The 19829-nt window shown below is 43.6% G+C and overlaps 1 protein-coding gene across 1 annotated transcript in view; it reads left to right on the forward strand.

Moving 5' to 3' along the window:
* Positions 1 to 262: 262 nt before the first annotated feature.
* celsr3 (cadherin, EGF LAG seven-pass G-type receptor 3) overlaps positions 263 to 19829 on the forward strand; it is a 77245-nt gene continuing 57678 nt past the window's right edge. The window contains 1 exon segment of the mRNA XM_026332789.1: positions 263 to 5888. Within this exon segment, the coding sequence (XP_026188574.1) occupies positions 263 to 5888 (5626 nt within the window).

Here is a 19829-nt window from a genome sequence, read left to right on the forward strand (position 1 = left end):
CCGCGCCGCTCCTAACGCTCAGACCTCCAGCCCCACGGACCGCAGCGGGTAGATGCCAACTCTCCAGGCCGACGGAGAGACGGGGGAGCCTGGGGGAAGGTGTCGGGCGGTGCCGGTGGTCCTGGAACTGGCCACCTAGCTGGACCGAGGGACAGAGAGAAGTAACGGGGAGAAGGGAAGGCGCACTCGAGAGAGAAACAGAGAATAGTCAGGGGTGGAAGAGGGGGAAAGGAGGGGAGAGACAGAGAAAGGAAGAGACTAAATGGCTGCACCGCTACCGGGCTTCACCCCGCTCCTGGTCTCGTCTCTGGCACTCCACCTGCTTCTCCTCGGCCCTTTGTTCGCCCTCGCCCCGGGGACGGGGAATACAGGTGGGGCTTCCAGCCGATGGACCCTGGGCCTCTGCTATCCAGACGCCGGTAAAGTGAGCCAGAAGCAACAGCATCAGCAGTGCGAGGAAGCAGGGGAGTCGCCGTGGGCCAGCTGGTATCTACGCCCAAGCAGGTGGACCGTAGAGCGGATACAGCCTGAGGGATGCTCTGGGTTGCAGCACGCAGTAGGGACGCTGGGATATTACAGGAATGGGGCGAGGGGAACACCGAAGGAGAGACTGAAAGGAGTCGGGACGGTTTGGAGGAGTGGAGACGATCCTTCGGCATCACCGCTACCTACTTCTCCTCCTCCTCTCCACCCAGGTATTTGGAGCCGGTCGAGCTCAGATGGCGTCGGCAAAGGAGAGGGAGTGGGGAGAAGGGGGGTGAGGAGGAAGGGCGTTGTTTCACCTCTCGCTTCACCTGCTTTCACCTCCTCGCCGGTTCAAAACGGCAAAAAACTGGCAGTACAAAGGACTAGAGCGTGCGCGCAGCGGTGGCTGGCGTCAAGGCCACACCTCGGCAAACGTGGCGCCGCTTGTGGCTTTGTGCACGCCTCTGGCCTGTGCGGGGCACCCGGAAGTGGAGGGAGGAGAGGGGGAGAGGGCTGGGAGAGGGCGTGTGAGGTGAGGAGACTCTCTGCTACATGGTGCTCCCTGATAACGGGGCATCTCTTCGGGTCAAGCCCCGACAAGCAAGCATTCTCCGCGGCCAACACCCGCTCAGCTGGCCCCTTGTCAACCGGTTGCTCTTGTTGCATTCATCCGTTTTCTGGATACAGTTCATCACAAACCGAGACTTCAAACTACACCTGCAGATTTAATCCTCATTTCACCAACAATTCAGATTGTATGCAGAGATTAAAGCTGGAATGCGCTTGTCATTTTTCAGCTTGTATTTCCTCCCAGACCAACACAGATCAGACCCATCCAGGTTACAGGAACAGCAACAACAGGGCTTGCGATGCCGAGGGGGGCTCAGCCAGGATGGACAGGAGGGGTGGTAATTGTTCTCATTTGGGTAGGCACAATGTTATCGACCCCAGCAGCAACAGAGAGGGGGGTGATGATAGCTGTTTGACAGGGCGCATTGGGAGCAGTAAGGAGGAGAGGGGACAGGAAGCTTATAGATGTAACGCAGCGATTAACCCCTTTACCAGGGCGCATCTGAGTCGTTGTGGACCCCCTTTGCATAATGAATCCAGGTATAACCTTGTCAGAATTATGGATGAGGGAAGGGAGGGAGCTGGAGGAAGAGAGGGAGGGGATGGAAGAGGAGGAGGGGTAAACCAAGGCAACAAACACATTAATTTATCTAATTATACGGATAATGATTTGGCTTTTCAGATTCTGATGGTACAATGTAGAGCTCATAACGAGCTCCGGCAGGGGAAATCAGAAAGAGAAACCAGGGGGCAGAGCAGTCAAACCCGGGGAGATAGGAGGGAGGTTTCTAGTATTTGCTTTGGTTGTTTGGCGAAAATAGAAATGGGGGATGGCTATTTAGATGATTTTATGGTCCCTGAGGGAGTCATAGCTCAGAGGGATCTCCCCGTCCAATTTACCCCAGGCAGCCAATCTGTTCTGTCCAACAGAAGCGCCATTCCCGCATCTAAATGTCCTGGCACCGTGCGCCACAGTACGCCCACTCTAATGCAAACAGGCGGTTATGCAGACGGTAGAAAACTATCCGCAAAAAAACTAAACGCAACTTCTGAAACGGTGTGTGCCGGTGACTCAGGCTTTTTCTCGCCCTGTAACTTCTCTGTTACATTCAGTGTAATGTCAGCCACGTCTCACTCCGCAACTGCAGCCAGAGTAGGTCTTCTCATTCAGCCGGATCAGGCTTTAGCAAAACACCTCTCGTTTTTCTCGGAAACGACCCTGACCACATGGCAGGGTGACTCTCCACGTTCGCTTCACTCACCATCTGTGGGAGGCGAGATTTCAGCACTAAGGACAGCTCCCCCAGATTCACCGAGCCTGTTTTTGTGGAGCAAATTGAACACAAATAGTAATAATAACAACAAAGAGGACAGAAATGAGGAGATGTATAAATACAGTCATGAATCTGGAATAGGAAAAATGCCGTGGCACGGTCAGGCGCAGCAGAAAGACCTGTGGGAGAGCGCGCTGCCAGAGATGGGCCACGCAGGCTGCGCTGACAGCATTTCCACCGACTGTTCAGCCGCCGAGCGGCGGGACCATGCACATATGCAATTAAAAACCGGTAAGCAAGTGCCATTAGAGCCCGAAGGTGTCAGACAGTCAGATAAGCGGCAGATGGGGGCCGAGGGAGAAGGGAAGAGGGAGGGAGAGGGCTCCGCTGATGCTGCTGCTGATGGGGGAGGAAACGTACAGGTGGGGGAGGGCGAAAGAGAAACGGGGCTTTTGGAAGAGAGCGGACCAGGGGGAGAAGAGGAAGAGGCGGAGGAGAGGGAAAAGGGAGTAACAAAGACGAACCAGGCAGAGGGAGGGACGGGTCAGGTTAGGGGCAGTAGCACCCCTATCATCACACAGCCAGAGAGCGAGAGAGGGAAGAAAGAGAGTCAGGTGGGTGAAAGCCATGAGGGAGGAGAAAGGGGTGAGAGGATGGAGGGAGAGGAGGAGAAGCATAGTTCAGGGGAACAGAGGAGCCTGGAACGATTGATTATAATAGCAGATGATGAAATGTCACAGGGAGAAAGGGGGAGGAAGATTCTGATCCCCTGGCCTCGCACTAGACGTGCAGCCAACAGACATCCCCATTTCTCCCAGTATAACTACCAGGTGCAAGTAGCTGAGAACCAGCCACCTGGCACCTCAGTCATTGTCATGTCTGCCTCAGACCAAGATGCAGGAGATGCAGGCAGGGTGAGCTACACAATGGCCCCACTGATGAACAGTCGATCATCTGACTATTTCCACATCCACCCAGACACAGGTCTCATCACCACCACTCAGGTTCTTGACCGAGAACACATGGATCAGCATTACTTCCGGATCACAGCAACTGATTTTGGTTCCCCTCGCCTCTCTGGCACCACAATGGTGGCCATTACTGTTGCCGACCGCAATGATCATTCTCCTATATTTGAGCAGACAGAGTACAGGGAGACGATCAGGGAGAACGTGGAGGAAGGGTATCCCATATTACAGCTGAGAGCAACAGATTCAGACTCCCCATCCAATGCCAATATTCGGTACCGGTTTGTTGGTGACACAGCTGCAATGGCACGAGCAGCCTTTGAGATTGACCCACGCTCAGGCCTCATTACAACTCGTGGCACGGTGGACAGAGAAACAAATGAGCACTACACGCTCCAGGTAGAGGCCAGTGACCAGGGAAAGGATCCGGGACCACGCTCCGCCACCGTCAAGGTTTTTATCACTGTTCTGGATGAAAACGACAACGTGCCACAGTTCAGTGAAAAGCGCTACGTGGTCGCAGTGAAAGAGGATGTTCGGCCTCACTCTGAGATCCTCCGAGTGAGTGCCACAGACCAGGACAAGGACAGTAACGCTGCTGTTCACTATAATATCATCAGTGGTAACAGCCGTGGACAGTTTTCCATTGACAGTGTCACTGGTGAGATCCAGGTGGTGGCACCACTGGACTTTGAGACTGAACGAGAGTATACGCTCCGTGTGCGTGCACAGGACAATGGCCGGCCACCTCTTTCAAACAACACTGGGATTGTTAGTGTACAGGTCACTGATGTCAATGACAACCCCCCAATTTTTGTCTCCACACCATTCCAGGCATCTGTGCTTGAGAGCGCCCCAGTTGGTAGTTCCATTCTCCACATTCAGGCCATTGACACGGATTCTGGTGATAACGCGCGGCTGGAGTACCGGTTAACTGGCATCGGCTCTGACACACCATTCATCATCAATTCTGCAACAGGCTGGGTCACTGTCAGCTCCCTTCTTGACAGAGAATCTGTAGAGCACTATTTCTTTGGCGTGGAGGCCAGGGATTATGGCATGCCGCCTCTTTCTGCAACAGCAAGTGTTACTATTACAGTGATGGATGTTAATGACAACCGTCCTGAGTTCCTTCAAAAGGAGTACTATGCCCGCCTGAATGAAGATGCAGCAGTTGGTACCAGTGTAGTGACTGTCACAGCTGTGGATCGTGATGTCAACAGTGCAGTGACCTATCAGATAACAGGAGGAAACACCAGAAACCGCTTTGCCATCAGCACAGCAGGAGGGGCTGGACTCCTTTCATTAGCCCTTCCACTGGATTACAAACAGGAGCGCCGTTATGTTCTAACAGTCACCGCCTCAGACCGCACGCTGCACGACACCTGTCAGGTGCATATCAACATCACAGATGCCAATACACATCGGCCCGTATTCCAGAGCGCCCACTACTCTGTTAGTGTGAATGAGGACCGGCCACCTGGAAGCACCGTGGTTGTGATCAGTGCCACAGATGATGATGTTGGTGAAAATGCTCGAATCACATACTTTCTCGAGGACAATATCCCACAGTTCCGCATTGATCCAGCCACAGGGGCTATAACGCTCCAGGCGGAACTTGACTATGAGGACCAGATGACCTACACTTTGGCCATAACAGCTAAAGACAATGGCATACCACAAAAATCAGACACTACATATGTTGAGGTGAACGTGAATGATGTGAATGATAATGCACCTCAGTTCCTCAGCCCCAGATATCAGGGGACAGTCAGTGAAGATGCTCCTCCCTTCACCAGTGTCCTCCAAATCTCAGCCACTGACCGTGACGCACACGCCAATGGCCGTGTTCAATACACCTTCCAAAACGGTGAAGATGGTGATGGCGATTTTACTATTGAACCAACTTCTGGCATTGTTCGAACTGTTCGCCGTTTGGACCGTGAGAGTGTGCCTTTCTATGAGCTCACCGCCTATGCCGTAGACCGTGGTGTGCCCCCTCAGAGAACACCTGTCCACATCCAAGTGACAGTTCTTGATGTGAATGACAATGCCCCTGTCTTTCCCGCTGATGACTTTGAGGTTCTAGTGAAGGAAAACAGTGCTGTAGGTTCTGTGGTAGCCCAGATCACAGCCACCGACCCAGATGAGGGTGCCAACGCTCAGATCATGTACCAAATCGTGGAGGGTAACATCCCTGAAATCTTCCAGATGGACATCTTTTCCGGAGAGCTCACTTCACTTATTGATCTTGACTATGAGACCCGTAATGAGTATGTCATTGTAGTCCAGGCCACCTCAGCACCTCTAGTCAGCCGGGCAACTGTACGGATCCGACTGGTGGACCAGAATGACAACCGTCCCACTCTGCAAGACTTCCAAATAATTTTCAACAACTTTGTGTCCAATCGATCCAACAGTTTCCCCAGCGGGGTAATAGGGAGAGTCCCCGCCCACGATCCCGATGTGTCAGACAGACTCTACTACACCATCGACAGAGGGAATGAGCTTCACCTGCTGCTCCTGAATCACACAAGTGGAGAGATCCGACTGAGCCGAAAACTGGATAACAACAGGCCGCTGGTGGCTCCCATGCTGATCACCGTCACGGGTAAGAGATCATGGAGGGAAAAATTGTTGGAAATGATGAGAGGGTGTGTGTGTGTGTGTGTGTGTGTGTGTGTGTGTGTGTAGTCAGTTTAGACTCCCCTGTAGCTTTATTCGCTGTAACAAATACTGTGAAGATAAGGACTCAGACTCTACAGGTTTGTGTGGATGAGAAAGGGGGTGATAAGGCTGGATGATGGTTGAGCTCTAGGCATCGCTTCTATCTTTTGCCTATTGTCTCTTTTTCTTGTGTGCATTCAGGAATGACTTTCTAATCTTTAACTGAGCTTTTTAAAACACTTCCAGCTGATTGTGAGTATGCATGTGTGCCTGCGATTTTGGAAAAGAAAGAAGATTGAATGAATGGGAGGTAGAGAAAGCAAGAAAATTTGATTTGTTACCTGTGTCTCAGATCTGTTATCTGTACCTGAGTAATCCCTTGAGGAGAAGGCTCATGGGGGAAACTGCCTGTTCATGTGTTTGTGAGGGAAATATAGAGACAGAGCTGTTACTCAAGTTAGAAAGCATGTGAGGTAAACAGTTGGGGGATTGATGGTTGTCGACTTAGCAAAGTCTCCAAACTCCAAAGAGGTGAGAAAAGAATGATGAGGGAAAAAAAAGCAGGTGTGAATTTTGTGTGAGAACACCTGACAGTACATATCACAGAAGGGAGGAACTGTGTGAGAAGAAAGTCTCTGATGTGGGAGAGTTGATGGTAATTATGAGGTTTTTCAAATAAAATGATCACGTCAATCTTAATGTTGTCAGAATATGAGATACGCTGTTGGAAACGATGGTTCAAAGCAGGTATTTTATTATTTTTCTGGAAGTGCTGTGTAGTTATGAGCAGTGATCAGTATCACTGTACTACCCATATTGTTTGACTGACCGGTGATCTGGACTAAATACAGTCCAAGTTACCAAAGTGATTATGTAAAATCTATTTAGTAGATTGATCTACTAAATCTAGAGCTAGTTGACAGAGCTAATTGCTGTTACTGGCTATTAAATACTGTATTTTCTATGAAGTAAAGTATCCAGTATTCAGTTTAAGGCCCATTAGTTTGGAGTAACAAGTACCAGTTTCACAGAATCCATGTCTTGGATCTCTGTATAAGTGAGATTTTAAGCTGTTCTGAGGAAATGCCTACTCCATTCCCCATTATAGGCCAACAGTCTGCATTTTTGCCGTCAGATGAATGTATTTGTTTGTGTAATAGTATCTTGGCTTTTCAAATTAAAGTGAGTTTTATTTTAATTTATTATTTTTTTAGATGTTTTTGTATTTTGTTTGCATATCCAGGCTTTGGCTTTAAGATAAAGGCTTTTTAAGAGCTTTACAAGCCTCTTTGCTGTCAGTGATCAAAGCCCAAGAAAGCAAATACGGAAAAAAGGGGAGCAGCATTGTTGCTTTGAAAACCCTGTTTGTGCTGTGTTTCTATTCTGTCAGAAAGCTTTAATGGAGCAGTGGTGGCTTGGGAGTGTGTGTGACCTGCTACCCTATATACACAGCTTTTATACCAGACTCAGTGGTGACAACACAGGCTTTTACATATTCATGTTAGTGTCGTTTTTGGGTGAGTGAGTGAGACGGTGATTGAGCTGATGAACATGAGTAAGTACACAAGTGAGTGAAAAGGTATGTGGGTGAGTAAATGAGTTCCTGATTAAGTGAGCAATTAAACTAATGAGGGAGTGTGTGATTAAAAAAGTGAACGAGTGAATTTAAGAGAAACTGACCATTTAGGGAATGAGACAAATATGTAAGCGGGTGATGGGGTGAGTAGGTAAAAGAATGAATAGGGAGGAAAAACTGAGAAAATTAGTTTGTTAAATGAGTGAGTGAATTAACAACTGACTTTTGAAGTAAATACATGAGATTGGGTGAATGAAATGAAAAAGTGAGTGATAGAGTGAGTGCGTGAAATGAATGAATACATGATTGTATGAACAAAAGAGAAAGATCTGAGTGATGGAGTGAGAAAGTAAGAAAACGAATACATGAACAAATGTATAAGAGCAATGGAGAGAAAACTGATTTGTACATAACACAATCAGTGTTATAGAGTAAATGATGAAGTGATGAGTGCATGAATGATCAAATGATAGAGCAGGTGAGTAAACGAGTGAAGACAAATGCGAGGGCACAAAATTATAAACAGTTAAGGCGAGCAGTGAGTGAGTGATGTTAATGAAGCCTCGTGTGTGTGTGTGTGTGTGTGTGTGTGTGTACCATAAATTGCATGTGTGTCATGTTTGCATGTGCCAACCTTTGTCTCTATCTGCCACTTTAAATCCTCCTTCAGCTCGGTTAAACCAGATTCATCTCCAATTTTTTTATTTTTTTGCCATTTCTCTCATTGTGGAAGTGTTTCTCTGTCCCTCATCGCTCCAGGATGTGACAGTTATGAGATTATAATGAAACAACAGTGAGCCAGAGTCAGGCCCGGAGCAAAGCTGTCACTTTCATTGTGTGCTGAGCGTTATCTGTGACTACCCGTCTCTCCTCTACCCGTTCCTTTCTTCGTCTTCATTCAACCCGTCCTTGGATTGTGGGATGGATGGCTGAACGAGTTCTTCTTAGTCGTTTTATTTTGTGCATTTTTCTCTTTTCCTTTTCATTATCGCTTCTCATTTCCCCCTCACAGTCATCATCTTTACTTTGTTCCTTTCTTCTCTTTATTTCTCTACATGTGATTGTGTAACCTTCTTGCTGTTTCCCATTTGTTGTTATCACTTTTGCGTTTTCCTCTTAAACCTTTCTTTCAGATTCAGCCATCCATTCTTCTCTCCTCCATCTCTTTTATTTTGTGCAGTAACTCTCACAGGTTGTTTCTCTTCCGTGGCATAGCTCTGCTGTCAACTCTGCTCCTCCTTCCTCCTCTTTCCTGCTTTCTTCCCTCCTTATTTTGTCTCCTCAAGTGTGTGTGTTTGTATTTGTGTCTCAGGCGTGTGCATATGTGCTTTATATTATGCACGTGTATGTTTGAACTATGTTTCTGTGTGTTTGTGCCTGATTTGTGTTTGCACATAGTAGTTCTTTCTCTGTGTGTGTGTGTGTGTGTGTGTGTGTGTGTGTGTGTGTGTGTGTGTGTGTGTGTGTGTGTGTGTGTGTGTGTGTGTGTGTGTGTGTGTGTGTGTGTGTGTGTGTGTGTGTGTGTGTGTGTGTGTGTGTGTGTGTGTGTGTGTGTGTGTGTGTACTCTCAGGTGGCTCAAAGCATTGCACTTGAGGGTGTATTCATGTCTTCTCAATGAATAATATCTATGCATGCCAGAGTGCTGGGACTGCACTCCTCTCTTCCCCAGCCTGTCTTGCTTTCTTACTTCCTCAATCTTCCACATTTTCATCTCTGACTTTCTCTCTCTCTCCCATTTCCCTTTGCCTCGCACACTCTCTTTCACAGTTTTTTCTCCTCTATTCTTGCTGTGACAGTTTTGGACTATTGATTCTCTGGATAATTCTCATATTTATGGTACACAGAGATTAGCTGCTGCATGAAAGTAAACACACATTGGCACACATGGAAGTGGCTTTAGGGTCAGATGGTTGAGGCAAGTGATGAAAGAAAAAGTCAGTTAAGCTTGGCATCCCAAACAGCATCAGCTCAAGGTGCCCTTGAGCACCCCCCCCCCCCCCCCCCCCCCCCACACCCTCTCCAACAGCTCCAGTGGCCAGCAGCAAAGACTGTGAACTCCCAGTTGTGAGTGTGTGTAGTCTGTTTCAATGTAGAGCAGGGCTTTGCTGAACAAAAAAAGTGTGTGTCTAACTAGACTTCCTTGGTAAATGAAGGTCAAAACACAGACGTGTCAACATGTTGTACAGTCTTTGTTAAATGAGTCTTTTTCACAGCACACATTTTAACATGGCATCGTGCGTGCTAGCTCGCTGTCACACTCTCGTGTAAAATTCACCAAAATGATTAAACCTGTTTGAATTTCTTTTGTTACGTCACTTTGAAAACTTTCATATAGTATCTAAAGCTCAGTACCCAAGACCATATGTGCCCTGACATGTTCTCATTTTAGACAATCAAGTGTTTTGTACAAGTAACTGGGTGTTTACCCAGTACTGGAGAAACAGAGGAAAGCGATTCAAGGGTCTGTGCTACTTTCTGGTTTAATGCCCTTGTAGAGAACATAATCTGGGTATGTCTGCCATGTATCTATTGTCTCTCACTTACACTCCATATATGTATCGTCCACAGCGGCAAAAGTAAAAGAGAAGCACAGTTTTTACACAGCGATTTCAATCCAAACACACAAAAAAGGAGAAGTGAACACAGACAGTAAATGTCATGAGCCTTTTTAAATGTCATGTTATTATGAAACCATGTTTTGCCCTCTGAACCCCCAGGCGCCCCATAGGCTTAGTTTGACAAAGTGCTTTTCTAAAATAGGCCTTTCAAAAGCTGTGTCTGCATGTCTGTATTGATTTCTCTTCTGATAGGTCGGAGAGCCAGCCACAGCTTTCGAGGAGGTGAGCGTTATTAATCAGTGCCAATAATACAAATTATACATTTACACAGATGTTTTATAGGTCAGTATACAGTAGTTAGTACTTCATAAGGTGTATTTTTACTGTGAATAAGATTTAAAAATCAGTGTATACTTTACAAGCTTTTAAAATGTAGAACTCTATGTAGTTTTGAAACAGCTATGAACACACATTGTATAAATTAGTTATTTTATTTAGTTCCACCAGTGACATGCTGTGAGTGATGTTTGCATGTAGTTGTGCAGTGTTACTCTGCTGTGTTTCCCTAAATCATATGTACTGACTTCAGGCTAACAAGAGAAACACCATGGAAACATGTAGAAAATGGCTCCAACCTACAGAAACACAGAAACAGAGCACACTCCTTCAGCTCACTTAGCAACCATAGTGACCTACATATGCTGTACATACTGGCCAACCACGATGTAGCAGCCACACTATGGAGAAACTTTCCCAGTCCATTAGAATCCATTAGAAATGCTCTCCACATCTTCACCCTGTTGGGGCAGGATTCATCTGCTTCCTGTCAGGAACTAAATGTTTCAGGTCACAAATTTCTTTCTCTGAGGTGCAGAGGACCAGAGGGCAGGTTTCTGTACTGGATAGTTAGTGTCCTGTAATCATCACACCAAGGCTGAGGCCAAACCTCCAAAGGTTTGATCTGTTTTAAAAGCTGTGTGTCTTTTGTGTTACAAAAATATTAATGAGAAAGACTTAAGCGTGTAGTAAAACTATATTTAATTACAAAGTAGAGTGTATTTTGAGAAGTATTGTCCACTTTTTCATACGTGCATAATTTCCACCATGCAAACCTTTGATACTGATTGAACTGGTAACAGAGCTGCCATGAGGGGCCATATCTGTCTAACAGTATAACACTGTCACAACGTTAAGTGCTTGATACAAGACGAAACTTGTGTTAACATGAAAGCTGACTTCACACATGGTTTAGGTAAGTGGCTTCTGTTAGTCACGCAGTTGGATAAAATAATAAGCAATGAACTTTTCTCAGAGTGGCAAACAAACATACTGATAAGGCATCAGTTTCCCAGCTTTTAGAAAGAACTGGACTAAGGTCTCTTACTGAAAATGCCAAGTTACTCTGTATTCATACAGCTGCACACACTCTCATCTGGGAGCTGCCCTGTACAAATACGGTCCCATCGATATGTCTCTTGCTGTAGGATCACAATGTGGCTTGAGTGATGGGATGTCTGCTGGAAAGTAGTGATAAATACAGCAACATTATGCATGGGGGGGAATGGTGTGGAGGGGGAAACTCAGCCATAGTGGGTAACACACCTCTATTTTGGTCACCTACACTCTTCCTTAGCAAGTTAACAGGAAGAAATTATGCACTTAAAGCTTTCAAGTAATTCTTTATTATACCAGAGACAAAGTCCTCAACACTGCTCCTCTGTACCTTGACAGAGAGGGTCAAAAAGCTTGGCGTGCGTATCATTTAACTAAATTATGCTGGCTGAGTAGAAGCTTTCTTTACAAACTACCTTAAAAATTGTCTGAAATGGTAAAATTAATGTTTTTGTTGTCTTATATTCTTCCTCTTTGTGCATTTGCTATGCTGCAGGATGTTTTTTGTGCTTTGCTTGTTTCTTTAATTAAGACAACTGATATTTATCCATTACATTTACATGGCTGAATACATTTTCTGAAATTTTCTGAGAAAAACTATTTTGGCAACACCTGCTGTATGCAGTTACACTAAAACTAAAGTTTGGTCAAAACAGTTTAAGGCCTGAGGGAAATTGGTCCAGCAAAACTTTATATCCTAAGTAAAGTTATTTTTAATATGCCAGTAAAAGCTGCTTTACGGTCATTCAAAGGAAAAGCAAGAAACGCATTAAAAGCTTTTGCATCGTAGGAAAAGACCACATCTTTTCACTTTTCAGACATCCCAGAGACAAATGCTGAACAGCAAGTGGAAATGTCAGTTTTCATAAATGGCATTTTAATGATTTGTTTGTGCTGGTCAGAATGTGAATGGGTTGAATCTAAATTAGCTGCCATACAAAATGCACTTAAATTGGGGAAAGATCATTAACAGACTGGAACTTCAATGCTATGTTTAGCGTCATATCAATAAATCATTACCACATTAGCTTTACAACATTAAGATGATTAATGCAAATGAACAAGATCACTGCAGGGAGAGAAGCTGGACATTAAATACAGCCTCTCTCTTACATTTTATCTGTGGCACCAGGTTGAGTGTCTTGGTGTTTGAGGTCAGGTGGTGGTGATGTTGCATAAAAAGGTCATAAGGACACCTCAGCAGACTTTTATCAGTGTGATCTGATCTGTCACTGAAGTCCACAGACACACTTATTTTGCATTAGTGGCTAATGCTGCTCAAATACAAACTATTGCCTGCAGGCAAACAAAAAGTTATTTCTCAGTTTCTGAGCTTGGATTCTATTATTTTCATATGTCTAAGTTGTTATTGCTAATATTTGTAACTCAAATATTCAGTAATGTGCAATCTTTCTATAGCATATAAATGTTTGGGTGACTGGCATACACAAGTCCTTTTTATTGCACGCACTGTACTGAGCAGAGCATTATTGCTCTACTATTACACTGCCCCATGGGAGCAATTGTTTGGAAAATTTACATTTGAGATCTTCTTGGGCAACATAAGACCCTCACAGTGATAGGAAGGTGTTACAGACACAAATAGCCTCAGGTGACTGCAGTGATTTACAAGAACGCTCAGCCTACAGTGTTAATATGCCAAATTATTTAACACAACAACATCTCCCACAGGTAAGGTGAAGCCCTGTTTACACAGTGCCTGTGGACAAAAAGCATTTTTGCATGAAAAGATAAGTTAGTGTGTTTCTGCTTTACTCCACAGAAACTTAATGTCTCTCTGTGGTTGTATATTTGAGAGGAAAAGTAGTGCGCAGCAGAAGACTGATGCATGATGAGGGATGATGGCTGCTGCTACAAACAGCTGCTAAATGACGTCTGCGTGTACAAATGGTGAAAGTGTGGATTTGTTTATAAGAACAATACACATGAGGGTGTCTATAAATGTGATGTGGCCTAAAAGTGAGAGTCTTTGCATGTGAAAGAGCTTTTTGTGGTCAGCGTCTGTGGAAGTTAAGTGTATCTGGTTCAATGTAAAGGATTAATGCTGCAGTTGTAAAAGGATGGTTTAAACCATTATGTTGTTTGTGTGTGTGTGAGATACTGTAAGTGCCTGAACCTCTGGGGTAGAAAAGCTTTAAAAGAAGAAACAGAGCGCAGAAATCAGCTGTCATTCCAGACACATGGGCTCTATGTGTATGTGATGCATACACAATATTACTGTGTTATTTGTGCCGTTAACGTACGGCCTTCCTTTCTCTCCAACAACCCATTTATTTACATATTTGCAGTTATTTGTATGCGATTGCTAGTTTGCCTGTCCTTACTCTGACTTTCTCTGTCTGGCTGGGTATTTTAAGTCGACTGTGCATCAGACGGTCCTTTGTCCACTCAGTTAACAACTTCAAATGGTTTGTGTGTTTAAAACAGTCAGCGTTTGTCCAACTGCTGCTCTACCTATTTCTTCTCCTGCCCTGAGGGTAACTTATGCAGCTGCTCACATATTTTATTAGGGATTTTTGCAGACAGTGAATATAGAATAGAGACAAGAAAAGGCCTGACAAAGGAATGTGACAACACACTGTGAAATGGGATTTAAAGGCATGTGATCATAGAGTATTTGTACTCTGTACCGATGTGCTGAAGGCACCATGATAGGGCTTAGTGTATTTCAGATTAGCAGCATATAGTGTTTGTTCAGTGTAAATCCAATTTTTACAATTTTTGGTTTCTGCATGCTCGTTGTAATATGTCTCCCCTTTTGGGCTTTTTTCTCCTTATAATCCCAAGTCCTTATAGCACCAGTCATTCTCTTAACCCTGGCAATGTCAATGCCATGTGTGAAGTACTGAGCCATGGAAGGATTTGGACCACGACTTCAGCTGTGCTAGCCTCTACATACTGAGCCAATGAAAAATTAAAAAAGAATAAATGCTGACAATACATGTCACATCAATCTCTGTGGCAAAGATATGAATTTTGATTCATTTCAGCCAAACATACTTAATAGATATTCAGGGTTTTCTACAGTAACAGCTGGAGGAACTTGAATGAAGGAGCCTTTTGAATGCTGCAAGTACTGATAACAAATGGCTTTTACTTTTTATAGACAAGCTACACATTTTCTGAGGCTTCAAAGCCGGTGTCTGGAGGCAGATGATCAATATCTCTGTGACTTTTTAGATAGCTTTTGCTTCTCAAACAGGTCATAAAGTTGATGGTGTTGAAACTTAAGCACAATAGCTAAAGTCATTGTCCTCTCCCACAGTCGACATCGTTTATGTCAACAGAACATGTAGTAACTAAGCATTTTTTTAGATGTTTTTGTGTCCTCAAAATGGGACATATAAAAAGTCATTTGTGTTATTAATGTGTCCGTCAGCAGGACATCAAGTAGCTATTTGGTCTTAAACATTCAAATTCTCATCTAGAAAGTGTTTTAATAAAACATCAATAATCTGTAAACCCTGTGACAAAATAACTAAGTCTTTTTGGCTGCAATAGAGCTTTTATCGACCTCATTTCTAACACAGACTTTCCTTTCACAAACCACCGGAGCAGTATTTCCAGACCTTTAGTTGCTTTCCTCTCTCACTTTCATGCTTTCTTCCTTAAGGGAAAATACCAGGGCTCTGGCCTGTGACCCATCCTCCTGCCATGTATTGCATCTTTTTAAAAATGTTTCAGGGGCGGTTTTCAGGCCCAGCTATGGATTTTTATTGTACGCTACTTTGCAGACTATTTCCATCTGGATTTCCAGGAAGCGAGCTCAGGATGCTCTGACATTCAAGAAGCTTTGAGTGTGCTATTAGTCAGGCTACCTGGCACAGAGAGATAGCACTGAACTCCCTCAACCCTTTGAAACGCTGGGGACCCACAAAGCATCTTAGCGCCGGAGCGCTGATCGAAGGCCAGCCTCTCTGTCACTGCATATTGATATTCGGGCATCCATTGGTCCTGTCTGATGATTCCAAATCAGTGTGTCTGTTCTTAAAGGCTTTATGCATGCCAGCCCCAAACTATACTCTATAACCTCTTTGAAGCGAAGGGGAAAATGTTTGCACGAAGGCCACAGAGCCGTGAAAGCTTGCAGAAGTGTTTTCGAAATGTTATTTACAAAAATGCTTTGTTTTCTAAAGACACCAAAATAACCTTCCATTTATAGGGTTTTGAGTTTGGAGGCTATTAATGTTTGATTGTTCCTATGCACGCTAAAGCAAAGTGGGAAGGGGAAAGGATGATGCATTAGTTATGACTTCCTGGCTTATAGGAAAGTTACGGACAGGCTCTCCTTTACTCACCTCCCTACCAAAAGCAATTCACAGCTCCGCCATGGTCTTTGAGTTCTGCAGAGATACAGTGGACATGATGCCTCTGGAGTCAAAATGTCACATCAGTGTCATTTAGATATGATACAGTATATTGTCTGGCCAGCTGATTGACATGCCAGAGTCCCATAGGCAGGGGAAGGGATTCGCAGGAGGCAGCACAGTGATTTATGTCTGTGGTTGATAAAATGAATGAAGATTTTTACACATTTAATTCTCTCTAGTTTCTAAGATTCGGTGGTATGTGTTTAAATAGAACATAAGATATACAAGAGTGCGTTCATGGTGTCAGATCCTTACTGAGTGGTATTTATTTGTTTCTGTTAAAATCTGAAGGCCACATTTTTAAGGTGGACAGTTAGCTTAGCTGATTATGATGCTTGATGGTTTGTTAAAAGTTATAATTCACCAGGTGCAAACCAACCAGATAGGTGTGTGTTTTTTTTTTTTTTTGTAACAGAAAGGAAGCTGGTGTAAGAAAGATACTCCAGCGGTTGCATTTCAATGTGACATTCTTGCACATATTTAGGTAAAGCAGAACACTTGAAAACTTGTGAAAGTTTGTGTTTTGAAGTCAAACTTGAAGTGAAGTAAGGAATCCCTATGTACGGCTTCTGACATAAATGAATTTTTAAACACATTTTCTTTGCAGAGCTTGTGGGAGAATGTGCGTTTGAACACAGCGGGAGACATTAGAATTAGGCAGAGTGTTCACACCAGATTTTTTTTTGAGATTTTCATACTTCAGTCCTCAATTGGCTAACTAGTGACAAAAAAATTAAAACCTACTTTGCAGGAATTTTGGAAAATGGCCTTTAATTTTCTACAAACCTATTGATTATGACTTTTGTAGTTAGAGAGAATACTGTGCTTAGCATGTCAGGACATGTGCCTTTGTAAAATTTACAGCTGACTCCAGTGAGTGGAAAGACTTTGGTGGTCTTAATTGGGTAAATGTCCATTTAGTTTGAATTACTGGATTTCTCTCCCGCTTCAACCCTCCAGAATGAAATGGCTGCTTGGAGCAAAAATATCTGTGAAGGCTGATAAAATCATTACAAAGTCAAAAACACTGTCAGGTAAACAGACTCTTATACTTGTGAGCGGAATTTTTCTTTTTTGTCGAGTTAGTCAGATATTTCTGTGTGAATGTCACTTGTCCCTCGTGGGCTATTTAAGTGGATTCCCAGGAGCGTGTGACTCACAGGGAACATTTTCAATGTGCCTGGCAGAGGAAATTGTAGTGATTTTTTTTTTTTTTATCAGGAAATGCTTGAGCACGCAATCTGCGGGATACTAACACATCTACTACACACAAAACCGTGTATCAACAAATAAAGTAAAACAATTATGTCACACTGGTTGGAGGCAGCGAGAAGAAAAACACCATCTTCCAGCAATTGAAATAGAGCCTGTAGCAAGTTGTTTATCATCCTTGTAAAATGAAAGGAGTCTTTTGGATACAGATTCAGTGTAAACCTGCCAGTATATTCAATGAACCATTTGATTAAGCAGCTCAGAAACAAGGACAAAGTGTAAAGAAATGTTGCAGCATTTAATCTCTAATTTCTTCCTACTTTATAAAAAAGTCAAATGCAAACTAATTTCTTCTAAAAAAACAAAACGTTATCCTCATGTGACTACATTCAAAAACAGCAGATGTTGTTTTTGAAGGCACCAGTGTTTTGTGCTGCTGTTTGTGAGACTCAATAGGAAACCATTAGAAAGAGACGGGATCTTGTGATGTCCTCACTTCTTTAAATGGCAGATTGCACATCAAGGCTTAAATTTAAGGTTAAAGGAATAGTCCCACATTTTTGAAAATACACATATCCCAGATAATAAGATGAATATGAAGCTTGAGTTAGCAGGTGAATAGCGTAGCTCAGTGTAGACATTGCATTTAAAGTGAATTGTGGCCACATGCCTTCCTGTGTTGTTTTTACTTGTCACGTTTTGTAATCGATATATAACAGGTCAATGTGAGGTGAGCTTTAAGAGGTGCAAGGCGAGTTCATTCCATTTGCTTCTGGTCTTTGCTCTAACTGAGCTAAGCTAAGCTAATTGCTAGTGCAATATTGACTCTGCAAACATGAGAATCACATCTTCTCAATCTAATTCTCTGTAGGAAAGCAAACTGTTACTTGTCAGGTCCAGGTTAGAGTTGAGGTCATGACAGTTAACAATGCAGGGAATCTATTATGTCAGTGATGATCCTCACGAATATATTTTTTCATGTACACTGAATTTAAAAAAATGTGTGTGTGTGAAAGAGTGAGAGAGAGAGAGAGAGAGAGAGATTGGGTCTGACTCCAGCAGATTATCTCAGCTTTTTCATTCATCCCATTTCAATGACAAAGGCAGATCAGCATCACTTAGTGCTGTGTTTTTGCTTTGTGATCTACAGGGTTGATAACAAAGATGGCTCTTAACCTCAGAGGATGAGGTGACGTTCAGTTACTTCACCTAATACTGTTTGTTATGATAAAAAAAATATCTGTCATCTGTCTTTTCTACTGAAAATGTTCCCTGATGATTTTCTGTGTGAGTTTTCTTCTTCTGTCTCTTAATGTCAGTTCTCCCTGTGGCTCTTCATTTACTACAAATGGCTCTGGATTTTGTGTGTGTGTGTGCGTGTGTTGGTGTGTGTGTGCGTGTGTTGGTGTGTGTGTGCGTGTGTTGGTGTGTGTGTGTGTGTGTGTGTGTGTGCTAGAGGTCAGTGGGGAGCGAGGCTTCTCATAATCCAGTAATCAAACCAGCTGCCACCCAACCCAACCCCCATCCCTCCATACTGTTCTCTCTCTCTCCACCTCTCACTGTCTCTTCCTCCATTTCTTTCATTTTTCTTTCTGAGTGGTTTTGTGTTTGTGTTTCTATCTCCATCTTGTTTTTTTCTTATTTTATGTCTTCATGTGTTTGTTTTTGGAAACACTGTGTGACAACAGCAAATGAATTATGAAAGAAATCTCTTTTAATTTTATTTAAACCGCTTAAACTATTCAGTAACATCTTGAATTATTTTAAGACAACAACAGAAATGACATTAGTATAAATAATCAATCAGTTGTTTACAGTGATACCTAATGAGGAAATTATCAGTGCTCCTTTATGAGTCATCATATCTTTTTTTATTCACCCCTGGTTGAAAGCTCTCAGTGGTTTGTTTGTTGTTTCTTCTCCATTGTCTGTTTTTGCTGCATCCAGCTTTTAATAAACCTCCTTCACCCTCAGTCGTCTCTGTTCCGTCATCATCCTCCCTCTGCCTGTTTGACCCATCACCCCATTCATCGCTGTCATTTTTCTTTCTTTTCCTTTCCTCTTCCTTGTTTCTTCTATACATCATTTGGATGCTCTTTGCTTCGAGACCCCTCATGTGTTTTATTCTTTTTCTTGCTCTCCCTCACCCAGTCTCACCTTTATTATGCCTTTATGCTGCAGCAGAAAATTGCCTCCACATACAAGTGTGGTCTTGTGTGTGTGTGTGTGTGTGCGTGTGTGCGTGTGCGCGTGTGTGTGCGCGCGCGTGCGCTTTAGCCAGCTTCTTGTACCAAAATGCTATGTGATGTACAATACAACCAGGCACTTTATTCAAGGCTGTGCTGTGTTAGATTCGTAACCAAGAGGAGGAGGAGACTGTGCGAGATGAGAATCATTTTCTCTACATGAAGGCACAGTGTTATGGCTCGCTCTCTCTGTATTGCCATGCACAAGGCTTGAAAACACCTTTACACACAGATTCATTGTAAATTTCAGAAGCGTTTTCTTGCTAAAACACTTTTTGCTTAGTGAAAACTCAATATTCTCCATTAAGTGGAGCCTTCGTTGATCCCAGAGGGAAGTTGCTGTGTACTATGATTGAGAAATTCTGGGTTGCAGTAAATTCCCTTGTTTTGTTTTTTTTTTGTTTTTTTTAAATATCACAAATCTCCAATCAATCACATGCAAAGGTCCACTGAGCTCACTAATTAATTAGTGCTAGACACCAAGTACAGCCGAGAATAATGGAAATGTC

The sequence above is a fragment of the Mastacembelus armatus genome, chromosome 7 (assembly GCF_900324485.2).
Source record: "Mastacembelus armatus chromosome 7, fMasArm1.2, whole genome shotgun sequence".
Taxonomy (NCBI): domain Eukaryota; kingdom Metazoa; phylum Chordata; class Actinopteri; order Synbranchiformes; family Mastacembelidae; genus Mastacembelus; species Mastacembelus armatus.